Below are 11,666 nucleotides of genomic sequence, written 5' to 3'. Positions count from 1 at the left end.
GTACTGACTACAAGATGCACTTCAGCAACTCACCAAACCTCTTCCGAAAGTACCTTCCAAACCTACGACCTCTGCCACCTAGGACAAAGGCTGCAGGCACATGAGACTATCACCTGCAAGTTCTCCTCCAAGCCACACACACCATCCCGACTTGGAACTATATCGCCATTCCTTTATTGTGTCTGGATTAAAATCCTGGAACTCCATCCCTATCAGCACTATGGGTGGAGCTACACCAAATGGACTGCAGCGGTTCCAGAAGGCAGCTCACCACCACCTTCTCAAGGGCAAATGGGGATGGGCATTAAATGCTGGCCTTTCCAGTGACACTTACATTCCGTGAATTAAAATGAAATAAGTTAATTGAATTTAACTTCCCCAGCTGCTGTGGTGATGTTTGAACTCATGTTCTCTGGATCTTTAGTTCAGGCCTCTGTATTCTTAGTCCAAAAACATAATCACTATGCTAAAACAGCCTGTTCAAATTCCTCTAAAGCCATTGACCAATTCCAGGGGACAGCTTCATTTCATTGGTTGCCTTCCAGGACATTGGCCAAATGGCCATTCTTCATATTTGTTCCCTTGACATTGAGTGTTGCCATGAGTGATCCTGCCCTCTCCCATAATAAGGAAATGGATGGCCCCTTAAAACTCATGAAACCTTTCAAAAAATTGAGTAAACTTCACTTTCAGATGAGGTTACAAAAATTATGTAAAAAGAGATGGGAAAATCATTTATTCAGGAGATGGCAATATTTAAAATTAGTTCTACATTCTTCTGAAGTAAACGTACTCTGGGATTTGTCCAAATTTTCCTGTCCCACCTGTGACGATGCCTGCTGCTGGTGGGATTGGAAAATCCCACCCATAGTTATAAATGTACATTTAGAAATGGGCAGATTTTGTATGCCAAATATTTTTAAACTATTCAGAGAAACAGAGTTGATATTTCAACATTCATTCTGTTTCTCTCTGCACAGATGCAGCCAGACCTGCTGAGCATTTCCTGCAATTTCGGTTTTTATTTCAGATTTTTAGCATCCACAGTATTTTGCTTTTGTATTGCTTTGTTAAAACAACAGTGACTGCACTTCAAAGTACTTAATTGGCTGCAAAGCACTTTGGGAAATGCTGTGGTCATGAAAGGTACTAAAGAAATTAAAGTCTTTATTTTTCTCCCTAAACCTTTATTTTCTGTTGAAAGTGCTTGACTCTGTTTCTCTTTACACCATGGTGATCAACTCTTTTGAAATAAAATAAGGGACATTTCGACTGTGGGACTGACTGGTGACGATAGAGAGGAGGTGGGTTGGTGAGTGGGTGCTGGTGACTGTGGGGGGTGTGCTGGTGGCCATAAAAGTTGGCGGGGTGGGGAATTATGCTGACCACAAGAGTTGGCGGGGGGAGGGGGGGGGGGGCGGGGGAGTTGGAATTATGCTGACCATAAGAGTGGGGCAGGTAACTAGTGATCATAACAACCCTTAGTGGCCAATTACCACAGTACACATGCTCACAAAAAATAAACAGGCAAAGAAAGGAGGAGATTCCCAAGCTGAGTCTCCCACAGGCTTTCCTAGAGATAAGGGACAAAATACGTCCCTTAAGAGACACATGGCAGTCAAGATAAGGGACTTAAAATATGAGGCAGTTGGTCACCCTGAAAAGTCTCCACAGCTGCTGCCAAGACTTGCTGAGCATTTCCAGCATCTTCTGTTTTGATGTTCTCATCCCAATTCTGCATGTAGACAGTTATTGCTGAAAAAAGACATGCCAAAGCTTTCTGTCTTGTACTCATCAGGACAATTTGCAAGAATACCAATATAGGGAAAACAACTATTTATACTGTATGAGAAGTGAGTGCTGATTGGTTGGCAAGTGGACTCTGATTGGTAGAGGCGTTTGGTGCCTTCCCCATGACAATGCCTCTACCAATCAGAGTCCACTTGCCAACCAATCAGCAGCCATTTCTCATACAGTATAAATTGTTGTTTTCCCCTTGTATGGGTATTCTTGCAAAGTGTCCTGATGAGTGCAAGATGAAAAGCTTTGACATCTCTCTTTTCAGCCATACTCAAGTTCTGTACTACCAAACGGCTATGTGTGGGCAGTTGTGTTGCATAACTGTAATCCAAAAATAAAACCATTTGATTGCAGCATTGGCAGGGATATTTTAAACCAGAAGTACAGATACCTGTAAACCAAAAAGTTCATGATGGATACAAGTGGTGATTGCGCGTGTTAAAGCTGCCTTACAGCTTTAAGAAGCTCCCCCACTCTCTCCGTCTCCCCCCCCCCCCCCCGCCGGCCAAGCGCGAGCTGCAGCCAGATCTCGCGAGAGTTGCTAGCCGGGGCGGGCGGGCCGCTTCGCTGCTGTGTCACGGCGTTTGAATGAGGAGCAGGGAAGGCGGTTTGAGAAATGGCGTCCGCCTTGGAGCAGTTTGTCAACAGCGTGAGGCAGCTCTCCTCCCAAGGTAAGAGATAGAGGTGTCGCCGGGATGGGAGGGGGGTGGGGGATCTTTTTTTTTTAAATGGATGGTTTCTAAGGGAAGGGGGAGCTGCTCGCTCCTCTTCTCTCCCGGCGCCCGTTACCCTTCAGACGGTGAAAGCTTCGACCCACCGGCGGCGGACCTGCCTCTTTACTAACTCCGCTAGAGAGGCGTTGGGGGCAGGGGGGGATGCGGGTGCGGGTTGGGGAGGGTAAAAGTCCCTCTACTCGACCTCCTCCCCCTCCTATCCACCCCGCTTTCGGTTTGAAGGATATTTCGCGGCCTGTTTACCTCAACGCGAGTGAGCATCACGGCACCGGAAGTGCCCGCCTCCGCCCACCCCCCTCCCCCACTCAACGGCCGATTGGCTGCTTTGCGGAGATTGACGGCCGCTTCCCGCTGTTGATTGGCTCCCGCGACTGCCACTCATCCTACCCTCCTGCACTTCCGTTTCGAGTTGAGCTTAACTCACTAACATTGGGCCTAGGCAGCTTTCAGCTCCCAACTAGAAAGGTTATGTAGAAAGGCAGAGAATTATTGGGGCCACGACCCTCAGTGTTTTGGGATGTCTAATGTAATCCAAAAAATTATCTTTCACATTGCAAAGTTATTTACACAATCGATTTTGAATGTTGGAGGTTAGTTTCAGCCGCAAAAAGTAGCCTCACATATCTAGTCTATAAGGATATAAATACAGTGCAATGTGGGTGTGTGTGAATTGTGGGGGAAAATGTTGTAGTACAACCAAGCATCTCAACTATCCTGTTTTAATCAGGTTGACCTGGTATTTGGTGATTGAAAGCACGAAGGTAGCCTAACTTGTCCAAGTCCAGCTCGCCTGTCAACCCTACACAGATACATCAATTTCCAGTACACCAGTGCTGTGATTTAAAAATTCTTATGCCCGTGTTTAAATCTTAGTTCAATTCTGACTTGGCCTTGCTCTAACGCCCTCCCAAGAATTTTGTGCTAGTCCGACTCTGGCTTCTTTTACATCTCCACTCTCTTGACTCCACCAGTTAGGGATAGGCAATAATTACTGGCGTAGCCAGCGATGCCCACATCTCATGAATGAATTTTTTAAAAAAAAGTTGCTGTGTTCAGCCACAGAGCCTTCAGCTCCGCAATTCACTCCTTTAAGAGCCTTCTTAAAGCCGACCACTTTAACCAAGCTTTCGGTCATCTATTTTAATATTTCCTGCAACAAAAGCAAAATACTGTGAATGCTGGAAAATTTTATCTAATAAATCTAATAAATTTCTTTTCGGCTTGGTGTCAATTTTTGTAAGATCTCGCCCCTTTGAAGTGCCTCTAGACATATTTCTGTTAAAGGTGCTACATTAATGCATTTTGTTGTTCTGAAGCCCTGAGGTTACATGTCTTCTTAAGATTTGAGCTTGGGGCATGGACATGAGGCATTACCTATCACTATTTGCTTTGGCAAGGTGATGGGCCTTCTTGGATAGCTGGAGTCCTTGTGGCGACGGTGCCTGGTTGAAAATTCCAGGTTTCTGATTCAGCAAGGATGAACGGATGGTGAATGAATAGTGATGTATGTCTAGGTCAGGCTGGTTTGTGGTTTGGTGTTTTCACAACATTGCTACTTTTGTTTTTCTTGGTGGCTGAGGTCACAGTGGAGAGTTGCTGTTAAAATGACCTTGGTGAATTGCTGAAGTGCATCTTTAAGATCATACATACACGAGGCACGTTGGTGGAGATCTGTAGTTTTGAAAATTCGCTTGCAAATTCTGTTTGTTTGCAGGCATTGCTTTTAGTGATTCAGGCAGGAAATCTTAAGATAACTCTCTATGTGTTTAAATATCCTGTGTGAATTGTACTTAAATTAACAGGAAAGCGTTTAGAAAAAAAAAATGTTTAATTGTGGGATTTCCTAGTGAATGCAAGTGTTACCCTGGCAGGAATGATGGAAGGAATTTGAGGTGATAAGTATTGTGTAAATGTCCATTTCATACAATATTGGCCTAAATGTGAATTTTAAAACACTAAATAAGCTTAGTAACAAGGCTGCAACCAATCCACACTCAGAATTGGAATAACAGCAAATGCCAGATTGGCACAGTTGGTAGTTCTCTTGTCTCTTGAGTCAGAAGGTTGTAGGTTCAAGTCCCAGTCCAGTACTTAAGTGTGTAGCCTTAGCTCATGTTTTATTACTGTGCTGAGGGAGTGCTGCATTTTTTGGGAGGGTCTGTCTTTCATATGGGGCCTCATCATTCGACACTTCTCCCTCAAAAAACACCAGCATAAACTGTTGAATGGTCATTCATATACTATATGGGATATTGTTATGTGCAAATTGGTCTGCATGTCAACTGTTTAGAAAGCATTTTTTTATTCCTTCATGGGATGTGGGCATCACCAGCTAGGCCAGCATTTATTGCCCATCCATAATTGCCCTTGAGAAGATGATGGTCAGCAGCCACCTTGAACCACTGTAGTCCATGTGGTGTAGGTACACCTACAGTGTTATTAGGGAGGGAGTTCCAGGATTTTCACCCAGCGACAGGGAAGGAATGGTGATATATTTCCAAGTCAGGATGACAAGTGGCTTGGAGGGGAACATGCAGGTCGTGGTGTTCCCCTGTGTATCCTGCCCTTGTCCTTCTAGATGGCAGCGATTTTGGGTTTGAAAGGTGCTGTCTAAGGAGCCTTGGTGACTTCCTGCAGTGCAACTTGTAGATGGTTCACACTGCTGCCACTGTGCGTTGGTGGTAGAGCGAGTACATGTTTGTGAATGGGATGCCAATCAAGTGGGCTGCTTTGTCCTGAATGGTGTCGAGCTTCTTGTGTTGTTGGAGCTGCACTCATCCAGACAAGTGGAGAGTAGTCCAACACACTCCTGACTTGTACATTGTAAATAATGGACAGGCTTTGGGGAGCCAGGAGGTGAGTTCCTTGCTGCAGAATTCCTAGCCTTGACCTGCTCTTGTAGCCACAGTATTTACATGGCAAGTCCAGTTCAGTTTCTGGTCAATGGTAGCCCCCAGGATGTTGATAGTGGGGGATTCAGTGATGGTAATGCCATTGAATGTCAAGGGATGATAGTTAGACGCTCTCTTGTTGGAGATGGTCATTGCTTGGCAATTGTGTGACGCTAATGTTACTTGCCACTTATCAGCCCAAGCCTGGATGTTTTCCAGGCCTTGCTGCATTTGGACATGGACTACTTCAGTATCTGTCATGAATGGTGCTGAAAATTGTGCAATCATCAGCGAACATCCCCACTTCTGACCTTATGATGGAAGGAAGATAATTGACGAAGCAGCTGAAAATAGTTGGGCCTAGGACACTGCCCTGAGAAACACCTGCAGTGATGTCCTGGAACTGAGATGATTGGCCTCCAACAACCACAGTCATCTTCCTTTGTGCTAGGTATGACTCCAACCAGTGGAGAGTTTTCCCTTTGATTCCCATTAACTCCAGTTTTCTGGGGCTCCTTGATGCCATACTCTGTCAAATGCTACCTTGATGTCAAGGGCAGTCACTCTCACCTCACCTCTGGAGTTCAGCTCTTTGCTCTATGTTTGAACCAAGGCTGTAATGAGGTCAGGAGCTGAGTGACCCCAGTGCAACCCAAACTTAGTGTCAGTGCGCAGGTTATTGCTAAGCAAGTGCGGCTTGATAGCAGTGTTGATGACCCCTTCCATCACTTTACTGATGATCGAGCGTAGACCAATGGGACTAATTGGCCTTGAGAATGTGATGGTGAGCTACCCACTTGACAACCGTGTGCCTTGCTAGGCCATTTTGGAGGGCAGTTAAGGGTCAACCATTTGTAGATTTGGAGTCACATATAGGCCAGACCAGATGAGGATGGCAAATTTGCTTCACTAAAGGACATTAAGATAGATTTTTGTAATGGCCCTGTAGTTATATGGTCACATTACTGATACTAACTCTTTATTTTTTAAATTATTTAATTGAATTTAAATTCCCCAGCTGCCAAGGTGGGATTTGAACTTGTGTCTTTGAATTACTAGTCCAGCAGCATAACCACTATGCTACTGTTCCCTAATCCAATGTCAAGTGGTTTGGAATGTCTTGTTGACATGTTCAGGTGCTGTATAATTCAAGTTGTTCTTTCATTCCATGGAATTAATTGCTTTGCCATCCCCTTTCATAGAACCATAGATATTTTTGGCGAGAAGGTGCCCTTTCTGCCCATCATATATTTACCCAGCTGAAAAAGAGCCACCCAGCCTGAACCCGCTTTCCAGCCCTTGGGTACATAGCTTTGTAGGTAGTGCAGTTGAAGTGCATATTCAAATACTTTTTAAATGTGATGCCTGTACCACCATTTTAGGCAGTGAGCTCCAGATCTCTGTCAACCTTTGGGTGAAAAAAGGTCTGCTCAACTCACCTCTAACCCTCCTACCCATTATTTTAAATCTATGCCCTCTTGTTATCGACCTCTCTTGTAGGAAAATAGGCCCATCCTATCTACTCTCGGCCACTCTAATTTTATTCAGTTCCATTTAATCTTCCCTCAGCCTCCTTTGTTCCAAAGAAAACAACCCTAGCATATCCTATCTTGCTTTGCAGCAAACATTCTTCAATTCTGGCAACATCCTTTTCAATCTTTTTATTCGTTCATGGTATGTGAATGTCACTGACAAAGCTAGCATTTATTGCCCATCCCTAATTGCGCTTGAGAAAGTGGTGGTGAGTCTTCTTGAACCGCTGCAGTCAATCTGGCATAGGTGCCCCCACAGTGGTGTTAGGAAGGGAGTTTCAGGATTTTGAAGCCAACGACAGTGAAAGAACAGTGATACAGTGCCAAGTCAGAAAGGTGTGTAGCTTGGAGGGGAATGTGCTGATAGTGGTGTTGCCATGCATCTATTACTCTTGTCCTTCTTGGTGGTCGAGGCCTTAGGCTTGGAAGGTGCTGTTGAAGGAGGCTTGGTGAGTGGCTGTCATGCATCTTGTCGATGGTATACATGGCTGCCACTGCATCAGTGGTGGAGGGAGTGAATGATTAAGGTCATGGACGGGGTGCCAATCAAGCAGGTTTTTATTTTGTCTTGGATGAAGTTGAGCTTCTTGGGTGTTGGTGGAGCTGGCCTAGTTCAGTTTCTGGTCAACAGTAAACCCAGCATGTGGGATATTCGGCCATTAAAATTTTAGCGATTAGATTCTCTCTTGTTGGAAGTGGCCATTGCCTGTATCTTGTGTGGCGCGAATATTACTTGACACTTATCAGCCCAAGCCTGGATGTTGTCTAGGTCTTGCTGTGTGTGGGCATGGACTACTTCATTATCTGAGGAATTTCAAATGGAACTGAACATGGTGCAGTCATTGAACATTCCCACTTCCAACATTTATGATGAAGGGAAGCTCATTGATGAAGCAGCTGAAGATGGTTGGGCCTTCTCCGAGGAATGATTTTCTATAGGGAGGTACATTGGTACTCCAGTGTGTGTCAATGGCATGTAATTGCAGTTCATCTATTGACTGGTTAGAGGTTGGAGTTAAGACAGTGGAAATCATAATTTTTCCATGAGAGAGAGCAGGAAAGGAAAGAAACATAGCAAAATTACTTTTTTGGACTCTAGCTCTCAATTTCCAAGCACTATTGATCCACTATGTATATAAATGGACGTATTTTTGTCTTCAGTTGGAGGGAAAATGGCTCCACGGTTTTGTTTCTTTGTCTGCCTCTGGAAGCAAAGTGACCCTGGTATCCAGTGGAAATTGTAGATGGTGTCTGGCTGTCAATTTGCTCTGCAGAAAGCTGTTTCCTGTTGCCAGTGGTGTTGTTTGCTGGGCAGTGTAGGGTTAATTGGAGGTTACTGTCTGGATCCTCTGAGATCAGAAAAGGTCTTTGGTCAGAAGCTTAAACTTATGATTGCGACCTTTTGAATAACTTGAGTATGTATAGATGCTGAGCTTGATTTCTGAATCTGCCTGCAGTACAAACCAGATGAATGTGGAATACAGTTGCAATGTCTTTCTGAGGTGCCCCCAGTGAAAACAGTTCTGCATAATAAATGGGTATATCAAAGGGCCAGCTGCAGGTATGGTGTAAAATGACCAGAAAAAAAGGGGGAAAAAAGATCTGAGTCTTGTGGGGCCAAGTTGTACACAATAATTACTAACGTTTGCAAATTGTATGCATGTGAGCCTCAGCATTGAGTTTTTGACTGTACAAGAAATCACAGTGGATCCTGATGCAGCTCTCATCTGATGGCACCATATTAACATTTTGTAGTGAGAGCAGAACCTTGAAATTTATTTTTCACCTTCTTAGCCCAGTGAGACATGGCCAGCTGCTGCTCTGGCTGAAATGAGGTAGCTTAATATGAATGGAAAATCTGACCTGAGATCCCCTGGTTATATAATTTATTGCTAGTCATGGCTCAACTGAGAGCACGCACACCCCAGAATCGGAAGGCCACACTCCAGAGACTAGAGCGCATTGTCTCGCCTGGAACCCCGGTGTAGTACTGAGGGTGCTGCACTGTTGGAGGTGTCGCCTTTCAGATGAAACATCTGCCCTTGGGTGAATGTAAAATTCCCATTGCACTATTCAAAAAGCAGGAGAGTTCTCCCTGGTGTCCTGGCCAATATGTATCCTTCAACCAGCATCATTGGAACAGATTGGTCATTTATTTCATTGCAATCTGTGGGATGTTACTGTATGCAAATTGGCTGCCATGTTCCCAACATTACAACAATGACTACACTTCAAAGATACTTAATTATTTGTAAAGCATTTTGGGACATCCTGAAGTTGTGAAAAGCTCTATATAAATGCTAGTCATTCTTTTTTCTTTATGCTATGCTGGATGGTACCCTTTCCTTTAAGACTGTATTGGAGCTGAAAATAATCTTTTATTATATACTAATTCATAAAGAATGTATGCATATTATTGCTCTTCTGTTTTGTCATATGGTACTTAATTTCATATTAAATGCAAGAGCATCAGGGGATTAAAGTAATATGTAGTGGGGAAAAAATGGAATAGGTTTCTTTAATGTGTCTAGGCCTTCTTTCTGATTCAGTATAGTGGAAAAAATTTTTCGAACAGATTTTAAAAGCAGGGACTAACCTAGATAAATTTAACTTTAGAAAAAAAAAAGGCCAGGAAAACTCGTGGATAAAACACTGTACCAACAATTGGAAATGCTCAAACAGAAGACGATTAGTACGGATGGAACGATGTCCCAGAAGAAGTAACGTACGAAAGCTTGGATAAGGACTGAAACTGAAATTAAAGAGACTTTAAAAAGAGGCACATGGCATCTGGGTCTAATAATAGAAAATAAAATTAAAATTAGATAGGTTAAGGAGAAGTTATAAAGACTCACTGGTAACTAATAGAAATAAGGATTTTATAGACGCATTTTAAAAAAATGAATAGTTACAGAATAGTAAGGTTTATTATTGATGAAAGAAATCCCATGGGGGAGCAAAGGAAGGTATTTTGCCTTGGTTATCACGAGCGGAAATGAAAGCGTACAAAAGGGGGAGGTGAAACAGCCATATAGGATAACTTTGAGGAGAACAAAGGCTGCAACTCAAAATTGAAATGGCATTGGTCCTGGTGTCATTAATTATCAACAGTATTCTGGGGTAGAGAGAAAGTAATTCTCATGACAATCTAACAAAATTCCTTGGACATGGAAGTTGGGCCATTGAACTTGAGGTCTGCCCATATGGCACCTCTTCTCAAAAATAGAAAAAGGTAACTAGACCAGTCAGCCTAAGGTTGAAATGGATAAGGCACTTGTGCCATAATACTGGATAAGACTATTACTCATCTGAAAAGATATGAATTAATTAGTTACAAACAAAAACAAAAATTGCTGGCAAAACTCAGCAGGCCTGACAGCATCTGTGGCGAGAAAGAGAGTTAACGTTTTGAGTCTGTATTACTCTTCAGAACTAAGGAGAAGTAAAAATGTGGTGAAATGTATACTGTTTAAGAGGGGATGGGACAGGTGAAGCTGGATAGAAGGCCAGTGATAGGTGGAGGCAAAGGAGAGATTGCAAAAGATGTCATAAACAAAAGGTCGGAGGGGTGTTGATAGTGGTGATACTGGCTAAAGGTTGAAGGGGTGTTGATGGTGGTGATACTGGCTAAAGGAGGTGCTAATGGTGACATTAAGAGTAGAAACCAGAATGAGCAAGTGACAGATGGCCCTAGTGGGGGTGGGGTGGAGGGAGGGAACGGTGTGGGGAAAAAAGATCGAAATAGGCTAAAAGGTGGGGATAAAGCAATCAATGGAAATAATTTTTTTTTAAATAATAAAAATATGTGGGAAAAAATATATATAAAAATTAAAAAATATTTGAAAAAAGGGGATCATAAAGGGGTGAGGATGGAAGAGAGAGCTCATGATCTGAAGTTGTTGAACTCAATGTTAAGTCCGGAAGGCCGTAAAGTGCCTAATCGGAAGATGAGGTACTGTTCCTTCAGTTTGCATTGAGCTTCATTGAAACATTGCAGCAGGACACGGACGGACATGTGGGCATGAGAGCAGAGTGGTGTGTTGAAATGACAAGCGACAGGAATGTCTGGGTCATGCTTGCGGACAGACCGAAGGTATTCTGCAAAGCGTTCGTCCAGTCTGCGTTTGGTCTCTCCAATGTAGAGGAGACCTCATTGGGAGCAGCAAATGCAGTAGACCAAATTGAAGGGATTGCAAGTGAAATGCTGCTTCACTTGAAAGGAGTGTTTAGGCCCTTGGATGGTGAGGAGGGGGGAAGTAAAGGGGCAGGTGTTGCACCTTCTGCGTTTGCATGGGAGGGTGCTGTGGTAGGGGGTTGAGGTGTTGGGGGTGCTGGAGGAGTGGACCAGGGTGTCCCGGAGGGAACGGTTCCTACAAAGGGAGTGGGGGTGAAGGGAAGATGTGTTTGGTGGTGGCATCATGCTGGAGTTGGCGGAAATGGCGGAGGATGATCCTTTGAAGGAGTGAGGGCAGAGACGTGGGAGATGGGTCGGACACGGTTGAAGGCCCTGCCAAACACCGTGGGTGGGAAACCTCGGTTAAGGAAGAAGGAAGACATGTCAGAAGCACTGTTTTGGAAAGTGGCATAATCGGAACAGATGCGATGGAGGCGAAGGAACTGAGAGAATGGGATGGAGTCCTTACAGGAAGCAGGGTGTAAGGAGTTGTAGTCTAGTAGCTGTGGGAGTCGGTAGGCTTGTAATGAATATT

General features: G+C 43.9%; 1 protein-coding gene across 4 annotated transcripts in view; it reads left to right on the top strand.

The window, feature by feature from the left end:
* The first annotated feature begins 2,337 nt into the window (after nt 1-2,337).
* cops3 (COP9 signalosome subunit 3) overlaps nt 2,338-11,666 on the top strand; it is a 40,730-nt gene continuing 31,401 nt past the window's right edge. For 3 of the 4 annotated variants that reach the window (XM_078558908.1, XM_078558906.1, XM_078558907.1), the window contains exon 1: nt 2,338-2,471. In XM_078558908.1, coding sequence (XP_078415034.1) covers nt 2,417-2,471 — 55 coding nt within the window. In that variant the 5' untranslated portion in view covers nt 2,338-2,416. The remainder of the gene's footprint in view (nt 2,472-11,666) is intronic. The other variant, XM_078558909.1, reaches the window with a different exon arrangement.

The sequence above is a fragment of the Cetorhinus maximus genome, chromosome 15 (genome assembly GCF_964194155.1).
Source record: "Cetorhinus maximus chromosome 15, sCetMax3.hap1.1, whole genome shotgun sequence".
NCBI classification, from domain to species: domain Eukaryota; kingdom Metazoa; phylum Chordata; class Chondrichthyes; order Lamniformes; family Cetorhinidae; genus Cetorhinus; species Cetorhinus maximus.
Note: the sequence above shows the minus strand (reverse complement) of the source record. Positions and strands in the feature narration are given on the sequence as shown.